Source organism: Struthio camelus, chromosome 6, assembly GCF_040807025.1.
Source record: "Struthio camelus isolate bStrCam1 chromosome 6, bStrCam1.hap1, whole genome shotgun sequence".
Lineage (NCBI taxonomy): Eukaryota > Metazoa > Chordata > Aves > Struthioniformes > Struthionidae > Struthio > Struthio camelus.
Genome location: NC_090947.1, coordinates 8,781,970 through 8,800,349, shown reverse-complemented (window position 1 = coordinate 8,800,349; position 18,380 = coordinate 8,781,970). Strand labels below are relative to the sequence as shown.

At 42.9% G+C, this 18,380-nt stretch overlaps 1 protein-coding gene across 8 annotated transcripts in view; it reads right to left on the bottom strand.

The window, feature by feature from the left end:
* The window catches only part of PARD3B (par-3 family cell polarity regulator beta), a 437,068-nt gene that overhangs the window by 80,009 nt on the left and 338,679 nt on the right, over positions 1-18,380 (bottom strand). For all 8 annotated transcript variants that reach the window (XM_068948053.1, XM_068948054.1, XM_068948056.1 and 5 more), the window contains one exon: positions 2,283-2,579. In XM_068948053.1, coding sequence (XP_068804154.1) covers positions 2,283-2,579 — 297 coding nt within the window. The remainder of the gene's footprint in view (positions 1-2,282; positions 2,580-18,380) is intronic.

Here is an 18,380-nt window from a genome sequence, read left to right as displayed (position 1 = left end):
GCAGATTTGTTTTTATAATTTACTTGTTATCCAGGGGTTATTTTTTTTTTCTTATCTCTTGCTTCTTCCAGTACTCTCCCTCCAGCCCCGAAAGATCTCCTCGCCTGGAGTTGCCAGCATATTCCAACAACTGCTGGCTGAGACCTCACAACCCGCTGTATAAATTCACATCAAATTATTCACGTTTGGCACATTTCTAATGGTGAATAACAACAACCTTTTTGTCTCCGAGACAAAGGAAAGATAGAGTCAGAAAAAGAACAAAGGCAGCCTAATAAGAACCCCAAATTCCCTGTTTTTTCTCCTAATCTGGTTAAACAGCCTCTACAAGCCTGAGAAATTCAACAAAGCTAAGACGCTGTGGACTGTTTGTCCTCCTGGAGAGAGTCAACACAGACAGAACAGCCTCTCAGCGTGACTTCTGATGATGGCGTCAGACAGGAGATAACTTCTTTTTTGCCTGTTACAGTTTTAGTTTTTCCACAAAATCATCGTGACATAACATGCAATTACAGCTAAACGCGTGCTAAAATCCAGGAACCCAAGGCTGTACCCAAACTTGGCTGGGACTTCAATTTTGTCCCTACAGCAAGTTAAGAATTCATTTGGTGTAGATACCACCATGATACAAGCAATTATTATTTAAAAAAAAAAAAAAAGTCAGTAAGAAAGACTCGGACGTTTCTTTTCAGCTGTATGCAAAGCAATATATAAACCCCACTTCAAAAGTGATGGCATTTAAGATGTAAAGCTATAAAATCCCTGTTAAAACTGATCTTATGAAGTGACCTTCAGGACAATGTCTTAATACCATGTCACCCTTTTGAGTTACAACTATATACATTGGTATCGGAAAAATTGATGACTCAGATACGTGGCCTCCCTCCTGCTGGGAGTTCCCCGACCCTGTTTTACCCCGTTCGGGGGACTGGATTTCTGATCCCTTCCCTACACACTGCTGCTCATGTGGCTTCAGCGACAATCACCTCAAGACTCTTCCAGTACAGCAAAACCATTTAGATAGCAAAACGTTATGATAACTGCCTCTTGTTTCGCTCTCCTCATCCTTACACAGTAAGGGAAGAGTTAATAACATGGAAGAAGAGAATTAGCAGTGTCATTATTGTTTGGAAAGATCTCTCCCGTAACTGTATTTAGGTGAAAAAAGCAAGACTTGGCCTATTCCCTGCTACACGCTTAGATTTATGTCACAAGCATTTTATTACTATTTATAACAATGACTCAGTAGACATTTTTATAGTACTATGATGCCACAAACTGAAAACACTCCTATATCTGCGCTCACACATTTCTCCCAAATTAACAAGTGTGGTATCACACAGCACAGATTGAGGCTATGGGGAGACACTGCAGATCGCAGCATGAACTCCAAGCGTGAACACTTCCTCAAGGCCCCCGTGTCTTACTCTGGCAGCTCTTCTTTTTGCGTGCACTCGTACATCTTGGCTACACACTCATACACTGGTCCGAAAAACACGACATCACTTTATTAACGCCGTGACACTAACGAAGCCTTGTGTTCTTTTAGCCCCAAATTCCACAAGCAACCAGTTTTAAAGCCCTCATAATGGGGGGTGCATCATAAACTCGAGAGGAATCTGTTTTCTTTTCAAGCCAGGGAAAAACTTGACCATCTTTCTTTAATGCTATCAACCTGGAAGCTTGACAGTAAGGATTAAAAATTGCTCTTTCCTTCTCACTTGGTTATTGGAAAGGCTGTGAAAGGCAATCAGTCTTGTGAAGCCACACTTCACAGTCTGCATAAAAATGCCATGATTCCCACTCCTCTCCCCAACCTAATTGAAAGTGCATAATATCACACAGCTGGGGAAAGTAAACTGTAAACATACGCAATACATCATGCTATCACACAAAACCTCTTACTAATAGGCACTTGATGATCAGCAGGATCAAAAGGGATCTGAAAACAGAGATGATTTTTGCCGCAGTGTAAGAACTTTTCCTGAGTGGAAAGGGGGAAAAATACTCCCTCAGCAGTGCAGGAATTGGACTGCAGCCGATTCATTCATTCTGTTTGTGAAACATGGACTTTTCTTTAATGATTTCTTTTTGACTGCTGCCTTGCATAGATGCTCTGGGGGCACTACTGGAGGAAATCTTTTTTTTTTTTTTTTTTTTTTTTGCTAGGAGGAAATCCATGGCTTTCCACTCAGTAAATACAGGTTAGTTGGGCTTCTGAGCACCCCCCCTGCCCGCCCACAAAATGCATCATTGTTTTTAATGCCAGGTGGCAATATTACCTGTCACCAGGAGTCTGTGGATAGTGCTGCTTGTTTATTTTTGCATATAATCCTTCCAAGTGCTCCCTCTCCATTGGCGTTGAAGGAGCATCACGTGGGTATACGAAGGTTTCTGCTACCGCTGGTGATGACGGCCTGTAGATGCTTGCTGCTGGATAAGCCTCTCGGAAGTGATTTACTCTGGCATAATTTGGATCCACCTCATCATCATCAATGTCAGGTCCTCCAGGACCAGTAGAGTAATCAACCAGGCCTCTCACTTGCTTTTGCCGTAGCTCCTGATGCTTGGCACCAATCCTAGCAGTGAGAAAGAAACAAGAAACGTGCAGTTGGATCTGCTTCAGCAACGGCCCCAAACCCTGATTCATCATGCAAATCTGGAGCACCAACCTTGGACGTAACTGTTCAGATCTTCCAGTACAGTGTGGAACCAGTGCCAGGCAAAACAAAACGGCGCACGTGGCAATTTTGTTGTCTATCTCTGACAATTACTTTTATCATCATTCTGACGAGCAAAATTAATGCTGAATAGAGCGTGGCTTTTCACGAGCATGTACAGTTTTAACTCTACGCCTGCCCTCCACTTTACAGTCAATATTTTAGGATTACACCTCCTCAGAAGGTCTGTATTTAATCCATGACAAAGATTTATATAGCCATCCTAATCCTGAAACTTTTCATTTAAATTAGCCAATAAAAATATTACTGCCCCTTGGTCACTTGACCGACCCAGATTCTTCTAAATAAACTACCTTGTGAAAAGTGGATTAAACGTGAAAATAAATGCAGGGATGGCACAGTTGCCTGAAATCGAAGGACCAGAGTCAATTTGCTGAAGAATGACTTTTTTTTTTTTTTTTTTTTTAAAGTTTGGCTACTAAATGGAGAAATCATGCCTCATTATAAAGGGGATAGGGACAAAGTAAAACAGCGAAGAAATGAATAGAAACCTGACAGAGATGAATTGGTACATATAAGTGAATTAAAGACTATTACTGGCAGTACTCCACTGTGATAAAGCCTTAAGTGGTATTACCAAATGCTGCTGCTAATCAGGGCCATTGTGTAATCTCTTTGGAATAGTAAAACGTATTCAGGTAAATTTCAAACTCAGCTGATCTTCAATGATTCAACATTTATTCTGGAAAGAAAACCTCTAGCAACGCTCTATGAGCACGCACTGTCTGCTAACTGCTCAGCTACTCTTCGAGACAGCATAATTAAATGCAGTGAGATGGATCAGGCAGAATGCTGACCACAGTATGTAATAAATAACATTTAGGGAAGATAATGAAGCACAGAGGAAAAAAAACGAAGAATGGAAGACAGATTCGCGCAGGCAGTGACTGACAGAAGCCAACACGCACTCTTGACTGCATCTGAAATACAGCAGCATCTCCCTGTACTGCCAACTGAAAGTGTAAAAGGAACAGTGTAATTTGTACCACAGAAGAATAAGTACCACCAGTAAAACGTAATGGGTTCAGGACTCTGGAGAGTGAAAAATGAAGATGTTCTAGAGAAAGTCTTGAAGATGAATGGAGAAAATGGTGCCTATAAGAAACAGATGAGCACACCGGGAGCTCAGCGCACTTGATCTAGTCTGTCAGACAGGAGCTATGAAGTAGAGAATGCGATTGATACTGTTTATTTTGTTTCATTAACATTTATTTTGATGACACAATGCTAATTATTTTTCAAGCAATTTGTAACCAAAAAGGTTCACAAATAATTCTAATCAGAACAACACGCCTTTTTATACATACACTCGCATACATAAACGTGCATCGTGCAAGCTTGCAAGTTACGCCTCTCCCTTATCTGTGCTAGAGCATATCTAGAGGTGACAGTAAGTAAAACTACCACTTTTTAATGCTTAAGATGTAGTTATACTTCATAGGGGGATGAGCCTGCATAGGATACCAAGGCTGTGACAGTCAGCGAGGGTGCCCACTCTCCACTCGGCCTTTCCTCAGTGAAGCAGATCACCCTTCTCCTCTCCAAATATTTTACTATAAAGACTATGCGAGAGAATTGCATCTTCTCACGACTCCTTTTCTGCTTTTCCCCAAGTCTCTGATCACAGCCCAGTTAGTACATTTTCTTTAATTTTTAAAGATATTGTTACATTAAGGCTTGGTGGGTATTTTCGATCCACTGCACTAGTTCTTAGATAGCAAAGGATGGTAAGAAGAAGGAATAAGCTACAATCCCTCCATCCTTAAAATCTCTCCGCTTTCTACACTTACGCTTCTCAAGAACTTGTTTCCTCCTTGTTCTTTCCCTGAGTTTTTCTTCTCCGCACAGTCCCCTCCTCTTTGTAACCTCCACTCCACTCCCCTGGTGCCTCGGGTTCCCGTGCCACACGCTCGCTAGTTTGTGTTCAGCAGCTGGCCTGGCTCAGGATAGGTGCCATCCGCACGTGCAACCTCCTGCAGGGCAAGGCAGCGCACTGAAGAAGCAGCAGGCTTCCAAGTGAGCCTTTGCGTCTGCACGTTTCTTAGTCTGTCTACGAGGGAGATGTTATTGGGGAAACCTACGGAGGGCACGGCCCGATGTCAATATATGATAAAATCTGTTAGTAAGGCACGTATTCTCTCATTTTACTGCCAACTGCACTGGCTCAGCTGGCTGATGGCTTCTCGGGATGATGAGCGTTTAATGGCATATGCAAAATAAAGGGACATACACCTTATCCTTTGCAAGTCCAATGGTGGCACTGGGAGACACCTAGGTAAAAGTCATGCTTTAGATTCATAGAGCAAAGGATAATGGTGTGGGGAGAAACTCAGTGCTGAGGAGCTATATATGAAAACAGAAATTAAAAAGCAGTGGCCAGCTTTCATTTCTATCCAAACCACAAACCACTGCTAGCAAAATGAGTAATTAGAGAGCAGCTGAAAGTATGCAAAGCCTTTATCCGCCAAGGCTTCGTGAATAAAGATAAAAGAGAGACCATGCAGCAGGGGCTGCTGGAGGGAGCCAGTCTGCCCGGGTCCGCGTGTAACGGATCACAGTCATTGTCCACGGAAAGGAAGTTGGGGCTAAGTTAGCATCCGGCCCACTCATGCAAAACCCAGTCTTTCCAGGTAGCTCATCGCCTGAGAGCACCCACTGCACTGCAGCGACAGCGGTGGATTTCCATTGCAAATAAGGGCCTCAGACATCAATGAAGCAGGGAGGGAGGTCTACGCTGCCGATTTCCATCTTTTATACATAAAGGGACTTCAAGAGAAACCCTCTTGCAGAGGATTAATATTTCACAAGTTTCACATGGGATTACGTTTAGAAATGTAAAAACGGAGGCATTATCTTTGTTTAAAAAGATTCACACAAATAGCTGTTAGCTTCTGCATCCAATAACTGTCAGATGGGTAGTCCTTGCCCCTGATTATCCTGCTTTTCTTCTACTAAAAGTGAGTAATAGCAGTTAGAGATTGCTGTCTTTGAGGCGAGCTCTGAAAAAGCACCGACTACTGGAACGCCCTGAAAAACCTGGGAAACAGTGGAGGGCTTCACCCTCACCTAGTGATTAAAAAAAGCCTAACAGACTTGGGTGGAGGAATAGATCATCTGAGGGAAAGGCTTCAGGGCACACAGCCAGGAATTCCTACCGGTGCAGGTGGGAGGATATAGGGTGGAAAAATGGGAAGAAGTTGCATTTCAAGGAGCAGTCTGCTCACAGGCCAGAGCAGAAGGCATGGCACATAGTCCCAAGAAGAGCTGCAACAGCTTCTCCGAAAATAGCGATACAAAATGTTCTTTGGACCCATACATTACCTATCCCCTAGGAACGTGAGACTTTGAAGGCAAAAAAGAGTAGTGCAGCACAGTGGCATCACGTGCATCTCGCTTTCATGTCTGACACTGAGTGATTTGTCCCACTAACAATACTGGTATATTCTGCACAACAAAAGCTGGAATTAGGTCATCACAATTTTCTTTTGTTCCTGTGAATAAGCCTAGCTTCTTCAACTTCTCCTTCTGAATGCAGCCTTCAATTGCTTGCACTATTATAAGCTGAACCTGCTCAAGAACAATTATTTCCATCCTATATTATACTGACCAGTCAATACCAGGCTATGTGAATTTCTCCATGATCAATGTTTCATCTTTTCAACCTTGCTATTATAATTGCATTACTATTTCTTGTTTCTTTCTCACCCTTCCATGGAAATCTATAAAATCTGCTCTATGATCTCTCTTTTACCCTATTTTCCATTTCAATCCCAAATGCTCAACTATACAGAAGTAAACCGTCAGATGGCTGATTTCTTTCTTTCTGTTTTCCTGTCCTTCCATGCCTTCTCTTACGTTTTTCACCTTTGAAGTTTCTTTTCGTTTTTCCTAAGTTTTAAATACCTTCATTGCATATGAGCGTTATGTTTTCACCCAGGTCTAATGCAATCTTTTCTTGAACACATCCCAGTAAGTGCCCAGGAAACCTTTACTGGGGTGTGACAAAACGCATGCCCTTTTCCTTCCGTCACTCGACAATGCTCTGCCAATCTCCCTAAGCTGGCCAGGTCTGCTATACTCCATCCTGTTCCTCTGCCGTTTCTGCACTTTCTCTCCTAAATCTGAAACAGCATTACATTATATATTTTAACCGCCATTACGAAAAGTATACGTCAAATCAGCACAACTATCACAGCAATTGGTTTACAGTTATTAAGAACACACAATAACCACAAGAGAGCCCAAAACTGGAGCACCACAGGATGAGTCTGGTTAAACAACTGGTGCAAATTTGTGACAAAAGATAAAACGTCACTCAACACCACGACGCTGGCAGTGAAACCAGAGATGAGGAGAGGCACAGGTCACCATCTGAACAATTTAGTGTAGCAGTAAGGTTTCCACAAGCTTCCTGATGAGGGAAAGGGAAAAGAAAAACCTCACACAGAATGAAGGGAAGTTGGATATATTTCCTTTCGGGTATCCCGTATCAATCCTGCTCGCTTTCTTCCGCCACCTGAAAACCAAGCTCTCCAGCTAAATCACTGCACGACCACGACATCAACTTCCCTTAGCCGCGTTTCTGTAACAACACAACCTTTTCACACAGGCAGCTGGAGGACAGGCAACGCAGAAGTGTTGTATCGGGCAATGCCCTTTTTATTTCCTGCGACCCATCTCTTTTTCATTAGCATCCAAAGAGTCCTACTTAAGTCTTTTCTGTTGCTTTCAAGATCCACTAGCTCTTACCACAGCCTTTCTCTACAACAAATAATTTCAGCAAAAAACGCAGTCCTATAAAATACATAACCTCAATAAAACTACGGGTAGCGTTTTCAAAACATGTTGCATCCCGCTTTTAGGGGTCAAAGGAAGACCGGATCCTATATGCCTACGGTACTTCTGAAAGCGGGACGTGGTATTTTGCAAACACACCCTCCTACAACGGAAGCACAGTTCGGCAGCACAGCACCAGACATGTAAGTCAAGAAAACACTCCTATTTATCCTTCCCACCATCTTCCCACCTGACATACTCAAACAAATCATACACACTGATTTCTCATGGACTACCCCGTGAAAGGATGCATAAGCCCGGACTACAGCTGCCATAAAAGGGTTAAGAGCCCAAAGAGCTCCTCTCCAGCTGCAGCTCAGAGCTCAGACACACGATTGAGTTACTGTGGCTTAACAAGTTATTGTGTTTCTGCTGAGCTACTGTCAATGACCACATATGTATTTGCCGCCTGCGACAAACACAATGTAAAACGCTTTAGCTTGACATCAGTGACAGAGATACTGACAGGCACAAGCTGCCTTAAAATACTGCAGCTCCAGCAGAGCGAGGCAGCTGCGGGAAAGGACAGGGACCACCTCAAGAAAACTCCAGAATAAAGGAGCTGAGCAAGAAGTGACTTATGGAGCAGACCCAGAAACGCTTTTCAGCAATGTGGAACGAGCTCTAGGAAAAGCAGTAAAAGCTGTTCTTCGTCTCCTGCCCCACCCGGTGAAAGTCAAGGGGGCAGCTAGGTTGGGAGCGAGAAAACGCTGAAGCCTCTACAACCTCTCTTACTCAGGGAGCTGCAAGGCAGCACTTCACCCCTGAGCAGAGCTTCTGCTGCAGAGGAACTGACCTCTGCGGTGCAAGAACACGAGCTGGAGGCAAACCTTATCTGAAATTTGCTCCAACCCACAAACTTTAGAGCTGGTGGTACAAACCCCGCTGTCATCACGCTTTCAGGCAGCGAGTATTATGCAGACAGCCAGATACCTGAAAGACGGGGTACATCTGCCATTTCCCGATGCCTCAGAGATCTTTTAGTAGTAGTACTTTTGCTAGCTATTTACTGAAGCAGTAGCAACTTTTCCCAATACTTGTTGCTAAGCTGTTACAGCTTCAGCTGCACCCACTAATCATGCACTCATGCAGAACATCTAAGTGATTCCTATTCATGAGATGGTGCTGCTGCTTTTTTCCTTTGGCTGGAAGCAGAACATTCTCTGCTTATATCTCAAGGTGGCCACCACCTGAGGCATGCAACCCAGGCAGCACCTGTAAGGAAGCAACATTTTTACTTTCTACCCTCAAACGTAAGGGCAGCCTTTCTGCAGAGATAGAGGTCAAGGTCTACTGACAGCACTGAAATCGTTCAAGGGATCCAAGAAGGCAGGCAATGTATTATTTTCCTCTGACTTTCCAGGGAAAGCAAAAAAGTGATATAACTTTTTTTTTTTTTTAATTTACTACGTACAGGCTGTGTGCTTAGCACTGAGCAGAGCACAAAGAATGACAAGATTTGAGCCCCAAGGTGCCAATCTAAGAGACAAGCACCGCAATCGGACAGAAAATACATTGGTGACCAAAAAACATATTTCACCGGGGCCTTGTTTTATTCTTAGGATGATTGCAGAAATATTTCTTGTATGGTGGGTTAAAAGCATAGATTTTAACGGAAGAGCCAACAGATGTGTATGAATGAGCAAGACGCTTGGTAAGTCAATGAAAGATGTTCCTGGGGGAGAAGGAAGAAGATAAAACGTGCAACAGAAATAAACAGGGAGGGAGCCAAAGGTCTTTTAAGATAATTTCTGTTCTGTTTGCCGTTTAGGCACACCTCAAACTGCTTGCATAAACACACACTCGCTCACTTGGTCTTATTCTGCTCTCCTTCTGGGGGGGGGGGGGAAGGCCCGATGCTTTAGGTTAGAGATCACTGAGATGCTAAACATTTTTCCACTCGTTTGGTTGTTCCTTGTGAACAGCAGAATAAAAGCTACTGCATTGCATTTTTCCACTCATGTGACTCTTCCTGAGATCTACATACCGCAATGATTACTCAATTTACATCTGATTTAGTATTTTAATACTTCAACTGTGATTTTACATAACATTTCTGCTTTTCTCTCTCATTTACCTAATTCACACATATATTCAGGAACAGATCGTCTAGGGGAAAGCAGCCTATTTCTACAGGAGGTCACTTAGATTTCCACTGGGTTTAATGTTTTAATTCCTTTCTAGCTGCTAGCAAAATATACTTTGGTAACTAAAATATTTTATTTTCATTCATTTACATAATAGTGGACTGGATACATCCTGCCTTCAGATATTCATAAGCCATAATCACTGATGGGAACGGGTATATTTCACTTGAATATCTGAGGAGATAATTTCAGTCCAATGCTTTTAATTTTTTTATTTCATAATTGTTGTTCAGACAGGCATGGTCTATAATGCCATCAACAATCTTATTCAAATCTACATCTTTTATCAGGAAAAGACTCATTTGTGTTTTTTCAACCATCGTGTAGGAAAACCCAAGAGGCAAGCAGGTCTCGTAGCTTAAAAAAAAAAAAAAATCTTCCTCTTTTTCCAGTAAATTGAGGACATCTGATATGACTCTCATCAAGACTCAAACAATATCTAATTTAGTATTATCTTTCAGGGTATTCTGTTGGCAGCACATTTGTCAAAAACATCCTCTCCATAAGCTATGCAAGTGTTTCTTAATTTTATCTCATTCTGTTGTGCTAGCTCTGAACAACTTCTCCCTCATAATTAGTATCCCTAATTGTAAATAAGAACAGAAAGAGTCTTGTAAATCAAAAAGGCATGCCACAAAAATTCAAGCCAGTAAGAAACTGTACCACTCGGGCTGAACAAGACAGATCTGACCACAAAAGCGTTAACTGGCCTAGTGACAAAAAACATAAAACATCGCCTGTTGTTGAGATCTGCAAAACTACCCCACAGCTCCTGCAAAATGCTGAAGTGACCAAAGCAGCTGCCCTTGAAGGCGTCTGAGCGATGAAACAAGGGGGACAGAAAAACCTAAGGAGGTAGAGCTGTACTGACAGTAAAATTTATGCTTATGACAAACTGAACTCTTTCATACTGCAAAATAAGGATTTTGCTGAAGGCTAAGTATGAGCTTTGGATAATCAAGACAGAGGTCTTAATGCTCTTCCATTTATTTCAGAGGTGGCAGGGAGTGATTACCTGCTCAGACAGGATCCTGCCCTCTACAGGAAACCTTGGCTCTAATGAAGTCAGCGCGTTTTACTCCCCAGGAACTTTGATGAAAGCAGGATTTTACCCTTGCTGTACCATCTCAGAAAGTTCCCGAACATCTCTTTTCTTAGTTGTACACCTGGGTAAAACTCAGCAGACTACTGAAAACCAATTATCACCCCAAATCTATTATATGCTGTATTTTGTTAGATTATGCAACTACTTCTATTCATAACTATCCTGAGTTGTTTTTTCAAATAATAGTCTTCCAGAAAAATTTAGGTTGGAGGGGATCTCTGAAAGTCACCCTGATCAATCTCCTGCTGAAAGCCAGGCTAACTGCACGGTTAGATCAGGTTGCTCAGCATCTCGTCAACAGGATGTTCCTTGTTTCGTGACAAGGCAGATTAGATAGCGAAGTCATTCCTGCTTTGACAACGTTATTTCTGCAGCGACTTTCAACTGAGACTTACGTTCTGACGCCTTCAGAACTTCAAGCTCTCTTGCAAGACGGCCGTGCGCCCACAGGGACCTTGCAGACCAAAAGCCAGGACGTTGCAGGCCTGCTTCTGAAAGTTTTTCTTATGGTCTTACTGACTCGTAGACCAAGAGCTGACCTCCCTCCGTTCAGTACCGCACTGAAGAAATCCCTAGGCCAGATTAGTCCGTCTCCTAGAAAGCGCTCTATAAGCCAGGTTAGCTAGTACACTGGCAGGCTTCACTGTATTCGTGTGGCCTACAAAAAGTTTCTAACAGCAACAATTCCGTTTTACAGTGTCATTTTTAAAAACAGCAAACCTCCCATACACACAGAAAAGCATCACACCTTGGCACAGTAACGCAAGAAAGAGCCAGGCCATTGCCACCGAGCTGCTCTGACCTTTCAGCCGGGCAGGTGGCACAGCCTTTGTGAACTGGTCTCCAGAGCAAAGTGAAACCGCTGCCTCGACGAAGGGCAAATCAAGGACTTTGTACGGCTTGGATGAAACTTTGGGTGTTATTGAGGGGGCAAGGCTATGATGCCTGAAGAGTACTGTATCCAACAGTCTCTGAGAGCTTGAGTAGCATGGTGAAAGTTAAAGAGAAAAACCAATCCCATGTGCTATCCAGTTTTCTTCACTTCTGAACGTTCTTGAGCTAGGACATTCGAGGATCGACTCCCAGCCTACCACTGTCTTAAAAGGTCCTCCACTGGTGGATTAGCCAAGTGAAGCACCTCAACGCTGCTTTTTGGTTCTAAACGCCATGTCGCAACCTGTGAAAGGTAGTTGAGAACTGTCTATATTAGCTACTCATAACCAAGTATCAGTGTCTCAGTGAGCGTTCAGTGGTAGGCTTTTATTACATGGTCTGCTATGCATAGCAGCAGTGGATCTAAAATGAGAATCATTCAGAATCAATGGGTTGGGATTAATCTGTCCTCCTGCCCAGTGCAAGTGCTGCCACAGTAATAAACAGATATCTGATAACTTCATACTGTCAGCACAAAATGAAACTATGACCTTGACCTGTGCAACATCATCCAGTAATTTTTCATAACTTCAACATACCGTACTACACTGCTATGATCTAATAAGAATCTAAAAGTAATTAACTAGAATTTTTGAAAACTGAAGCCTTAATCAACTATGTATTCTTATCAGGGTTTCAAGCCAGCAATAAATTGGGACATTTAAAAAACCGGGATCTAATCCAATCCGTGATCTGATCAGGGTTCAATGGTTATAATAAATTGGGAGTATTAAAACTGGGATCACATCCAACACTTTATTTTGTCTAAACCACAGGACCTAGCTGCGCTGCAAAGTCAGGAATATTCAATGAACAGATATGCCATGTTGGATTAACCCTTAATAAATAACGATACACAAACTCAGGAGTCCCAAAACCACGCGATTTAGTGCAGAGCTGAATGGTGAGAAGAGCAATTACCAACATTTTATCAGAGATCAATATGGACTATAAACAGCCATAATAATACTTTCAGACTTGGCAGGACTCTAGCACAGGCGCAAAAGCGACACGGGTTTGTTAACAACGTGCGCTTGTGTGCCCGCACTCTAAGATGTGCTGCGCATTTGAAAGTCATACTTTCAGTTTTGGAACAGTGAGTTTCAACTTCTGGTTCTAAACGCTTTGGCTTCTGTGCTATACTGCCACGGAGGCAGCTAGTCTTGTTTTCATTTTGCTTTCCAGTAACAAACATACTCTTTGTAATTAAGCATAACAAAACAAACGCTGACAGAAAAGGAATAAAGTTTCACTCGCATGTATTCTCTCATACACAAATGGTCTCTAAATGGTTTTATTTCTGTAAAGACATTCACTTCGCACAGGGATCTCACAGCTGCAAAATTAAATCTGTTTGCCAAATATCAAAAACATATGAATTGATTTTAACCATGGGAACAGGCAACAAGCACCATAGCTGATAAGATGAGAGAGAAGCTTTCTTCAATTTCTGAAAGTTTTCAGAAAAGTAAAGGAAATTCAATCTTTAATATAGAAACTGAAACCTTTTAATTTACCCAATTTTGAGATTCGCTGTCACTAAAGCATTCAGCTCAGACATTCAGGAAGCAAGAGCCAGATGTTCCTTCTGCTTCCCTAACTCTCTGCGTAAAAATGTAATACTATTTTGAAAAATTCCTCAATTCATTCCCAAAAAGAGTACAAAATGGAGACCCATTTAACAAAACAAGCTACTTCTCCTACGAGCACGCATAGAGTATTCTTCTTCTTCTTCTTCTCATTTTTAAAGACAGAGTGCCTCCATATTCACCAATCCGTATGTTACTTATTAACATCACCCCGTTTTCAGTAAGGCACTTCCCATTTTGTGAAGTTTTATTCTAACATGAAGTAAATGTTCGACTCTGCTGAAAAAGAGACTTTGGTCTCCGCAGGAGCATTCCAGTAAAATAATCCTAAACAAACAGGAAAAAATTGTTTTCTTTCAATTGATAGTCACTGTATTTGCATTTGAAAGGCAAACAAATTACTGTGTGTAAAACTCAAGTGCCTAATATATTTATCTCGTTTGTTTTACAATGATTTTCAAAGGTTAGAAAATGAAAAGGCAACCCCACGCAAGTGGGAAAGAGCTGGGGGAGGAAGAGAAGTCTTGTTTAGAGGGAAAGGAAAGGGAGAATCTCTTCCAGTATTTAATAACGTAGCGAACATCTTACTGTTAAAATGATAAATTCTGAGTAATTTATACGGAACACACTAAAAATACAGATTTGAGTCAGCTTGATCAAAATAAACCTCAGACATCGCATTTGCTTTTTCCTTTTATGGGCAGATTCTAGACCTTTGGAGCCCATGTTTTATTACAGCCAAACGCTTTGAAGCATGAACAAAACGATGAGTTTATTTAAAACAGGGCCCCAGTCCAATGAACCGCTTGACTTGTGTCAGGAAGGACAAACCACCACCTCAGAGAGTCGTATCACAAGTTAAGCCAGTCCTCCTAAACTCCCTCTGCCATGAAGTCCCGACTCCCTCCAGGAAAGCTTCAGTGATGCCACATCGCTGCGGCACCAGAAAAAGCTGACGGAGGTAGGGAGAGAGGGAGCAAACTGTGAAATTCAGAGGAGGTGCTGACTTCGTATTCAATTGGACACAGATAGGGCTATTACTAAGCAAGGAATGCCTAACGTCCTCCATTCCCCTTAACCGTTTGGAGCCTGCAGAAGCAGCAGTCACGTAACAAAATCCTGGCTTTGGAGAGAAAGGAGACCTGGCGCCGAGGCCTGGGACAAACTCCTAGCCTGACAGGGACTTTTTAGGAACCTGGACAAGCAGCTGCACATCACATTCCCACCCACAGGAACATTCTTTTTCTGCCAGATTTTCCCTCTTCTACCTAAATCCTAAGAGCTTAGCGTCAGGTCCAAGCTTCCCCGACAGCAGCTAGCGCAACGAGAGCCTGCTCCTGGCCCGGACCGCCAGCCAACACAAGCGGCAAGAAACAGCGACGTCAGCATTTCAGTGCAGGACGTGGAGCCGCTTCAGAGGACTGCGGCTACAAGGCAGTCAGAGAGCGGGACTGAAAACTGAGAATAGGAAGATGCGGGCTGGAAACAGGAACCGCTAGCCTAGAGGAACACGAATTTTATTTTCCCTTGTTAGAGGGTCCGATGTAAAACGCGGTGGCCCACAAAGGGTTGCCAGGCAAATCTGTGCTGGGGGCTGCTGTGCAGCAAGTCCGATCCTTCTGGGAAGCATCTGCACTACAGGGGAAGCGCTGCATACCCTGTCTGCATACGCCTACCAGCTCTCACACGTCCTGGATGTGTCAGACTCGTTGCACATGCACTGCGCAACTCCTTCCCTGCGCACGCAGTCAAATCCAACCTACTCGGAGCACGAGGGACTTCTGTTCATGCGGCACACCTACACGAGGCCTGATGTTTCCTGTCAGTGCCAGAGCCCCTGAGCTTGTACTGCACAGTCAACCCATAATTGTGCAGAGAGCACATCTGACATTTCTGCACGACTGTACATCTTGTCAAAGTTTCTGGAAGAAAAAAGGCGGCAGCCAGAGAAATACAGCTTCATGGAATTGTGAGAGAGATTATTGCTCCTATCCAGGGACAGCCAAAAAAACACTTCGCAAAACTTGAAGAGACGGCCTTCTCCTGTAAACTGGAAGTGCACTTCCTACTGAAAAATATTTCTTGGCTGAGATCTTGGAACAGTATTTTTGTTTTTTTGGAGACCTGCCAAGTATACATAGTGCATGCAAAACCAACTTCCAAAACCATGCAAAGTCCACAGCTGCTAAGATGCTGAAATGCGCTTAATCATTAATCCTGTGACACCCAGCCCCAAAATCAAATACTCTGACCTCTTTCACTAGCGCCCAAAACGGACAGCTCAGCCTCTGAAAGAAACTGTCAGATGAAAAAGCACGGGTACTGGTTAGTATGACAAATCCTGAAATATTTAGGCAGTCAGCACTTAAGAAAACTGAAATTTAAGCAAACAAATCAAGTTGGATTGAGGATCTGAACAAGAGTTACTTACATAGTTAATCTCGGAATGATAAAATTAGATATATGTTTAAGTTGTTTTTTAAAAAGGTTAGACGTTGGGAAATAAATCCGTATTTTGTTCAAGCGGTAAAGTACAGGATTCGTTCATAGATAGAAAATAAATCCGTATTTTGTTCAAGCTGTAAAGTACAGGATTCGTTCATAGATATCAGGGGACAAAACGTGCTGCAGTTCTATCAACAGCTCTGTAGTCTACTTGTGCTACTATTACATTCTTGGTAGTTTTAGAATGAACTCGCCGAAAGAACAAATTTGAGAAATATGACGCCTTTGTTCTAGTAAACTTCAGCGGGGTTTGGCTTTACAAAGATGAGACCAAGTATGCAAAATTGCAGCTAGTGAAGTCACAGAGCAGAAGATCTATGGTGTGGATGCGCTGCAAGGTTTTCCTTGCCAATACGTGCATTAAAATCTTGGACTTGAATTACATTAGAGAATTACTGAATCTTGAGACAGAGCTATAAAACTTGTCTTTACCGAGCCTCTTCACTAGGTGAACCGTCAACAACGTAGCGAAGAGACTGAATTCCCATTAAATCAGAAAACGTTTCCTTCAGTCGATTTTCTTCAATCGCCCAAATATTTTTTGCCCTTATGTGAGAACTGGCTACGTTATATAATTTTCCTCGAGGAAAGATAAAATCTCCTCCATCTTACAACCAACAACTCCAGTAGGGTTCAAAAGTCAGCCTGCAGAATGTCTTATGTGGGCAAATATATACAGCTGTGCTCTTATTTTAGAAAGCTGAAGCAACTTGCTTGCATTTACAGCATGTGTTGTTGCATTGCTTTGGGGATAGTGGAAGGAGCTTTCTCCTCCTCTCCTCCACTTTTTTTTTTTTTTTTTGATCCCAAGACGATATTTGATCCCAAGTTGAATTACCTGATGGAAAATAGGGTGATATTTCTATTCTTGTGCATTATGAAAGAAGAATCAAATAAGCGAGTTAAAAATATCATCTCAGTTCATCCACTTCTCAACACACCTGCTGTTCTCCATTTCAGCATCAAACTCTTCCAGGTCAAAACTGAAATCATTACTAGAGAAACCAGAACGATGAAGACATTGAGCTGCCAGTTTCTAATGCAGCATTACCAAGTTACAATCAGCGGCTGTGATTTTTAAAAAAAAAAAAAAGCATTCAACGCTAAAGAAATATTAAGAACAATTATCTCGTGTCCAATTGGAACGTTAGACCTCTAGACAGAAGGGTTCATTCCTTGCAGCCTGCCAACATTTTAGTAAATGACACTGGCCCTTTAACAGATGGGATACATGCTTCTTAGCTTGCCAGGATCCTAATAAAAGACACTGGCTTCTTTAAAATGAAGGACACATACCTCTCAAATTGCCAGTATCCAAATTGGGAGTCAGCAGTTTAAAATAAAGGCGCTCATCAATCTGGCAAAACCAGGGACGCGATATGAGAATTTTAAAACAAGTGGTACAAAGTGTCTCCTGACATTATTTAACTGGGATGAACTAAATGCTGAAACATTGGCTAACCATATCCCATAGCAGCACTGCAGCAACTGGATACCTTACTAGCTTTTGAAATGAGCAGAGTAAACATTAGCAGCAGACTTCAAGGGTTGGGATTTGGATTTCTTTTTTGTGTTGTTATTTAAATTGGCCCCATTAGCTGCAGTCATAAGGCTGACCGTGCAGTGCACGACCCGAAAAGAAGCAGGGCATCTTTTCCCTGGGCGCTGACCAACACCCCAAGGGCTGGCCCGTGTGCCAGTCCACACATTGAGGAGAGACACCCCTTGCCCCAAGGGAGCAGCAATACCTACTTCCTTCCCATCTCCCAGCAGCAGGACACTCCAGCGAGGGAAGGAGACCTCCAAAAGCTTTCCCCATGCCTCAGTAACCCATACTACTGCAGCTTGAAAAGTCTTACAGCAACCGCAGAAATCTCAAGAGCCAGCGTCGTGGGGTCATTAACTTTTCTGATGGGAGCCACCAGAAAGAGCAAAGACCCTCTTCGGCATACCACGAATGACACCTGGATGAGCTGGGGAAGGGCTAAGAGGAGTTTGCTGAACCTTGTCAGCACTGACAAGCTCTGCCCAGCTCCTGAAGGGCAGACACAGGGGAAAGCAGAAAACTATAAATTCTCTTTGTCTGGAAAGATAATGAAGCTGTTAAGACTGGGCAGGAGAAGGGAGTATTTTATGAACAAGACAGAGAACCGGGGTTATTTACATCGGTGGTTCTTCAGAGCTCACCTTGGAAATGCTCACAGCGGGCATGTGTCCAGCAGCGCCTGAGGGGGGAAAGAAGCTGAGGCTCCCACTGCTTGGCGACCGTTGCCTCTGACCCTTCAGGCTAATTTTAACCGTTTGAATCTGCTCTCTTCCTATTGTCTCTGGGCCTCCACAGCATTCGTTGACCAGCTATTACTACGGCATGGGGCTAAGCAGCAAACTTGTGCAGAAAACAACATACTAAGCACAAAAGCTACCATGTGATAGCACAGCCAGCTGGAGCCAAGAGGGCCTGGAGCATGGGAAAACACAGCAGAGGCGAGGGGGAGAGAAGGGAGGAGGTTCTTGCTTTAGGAAA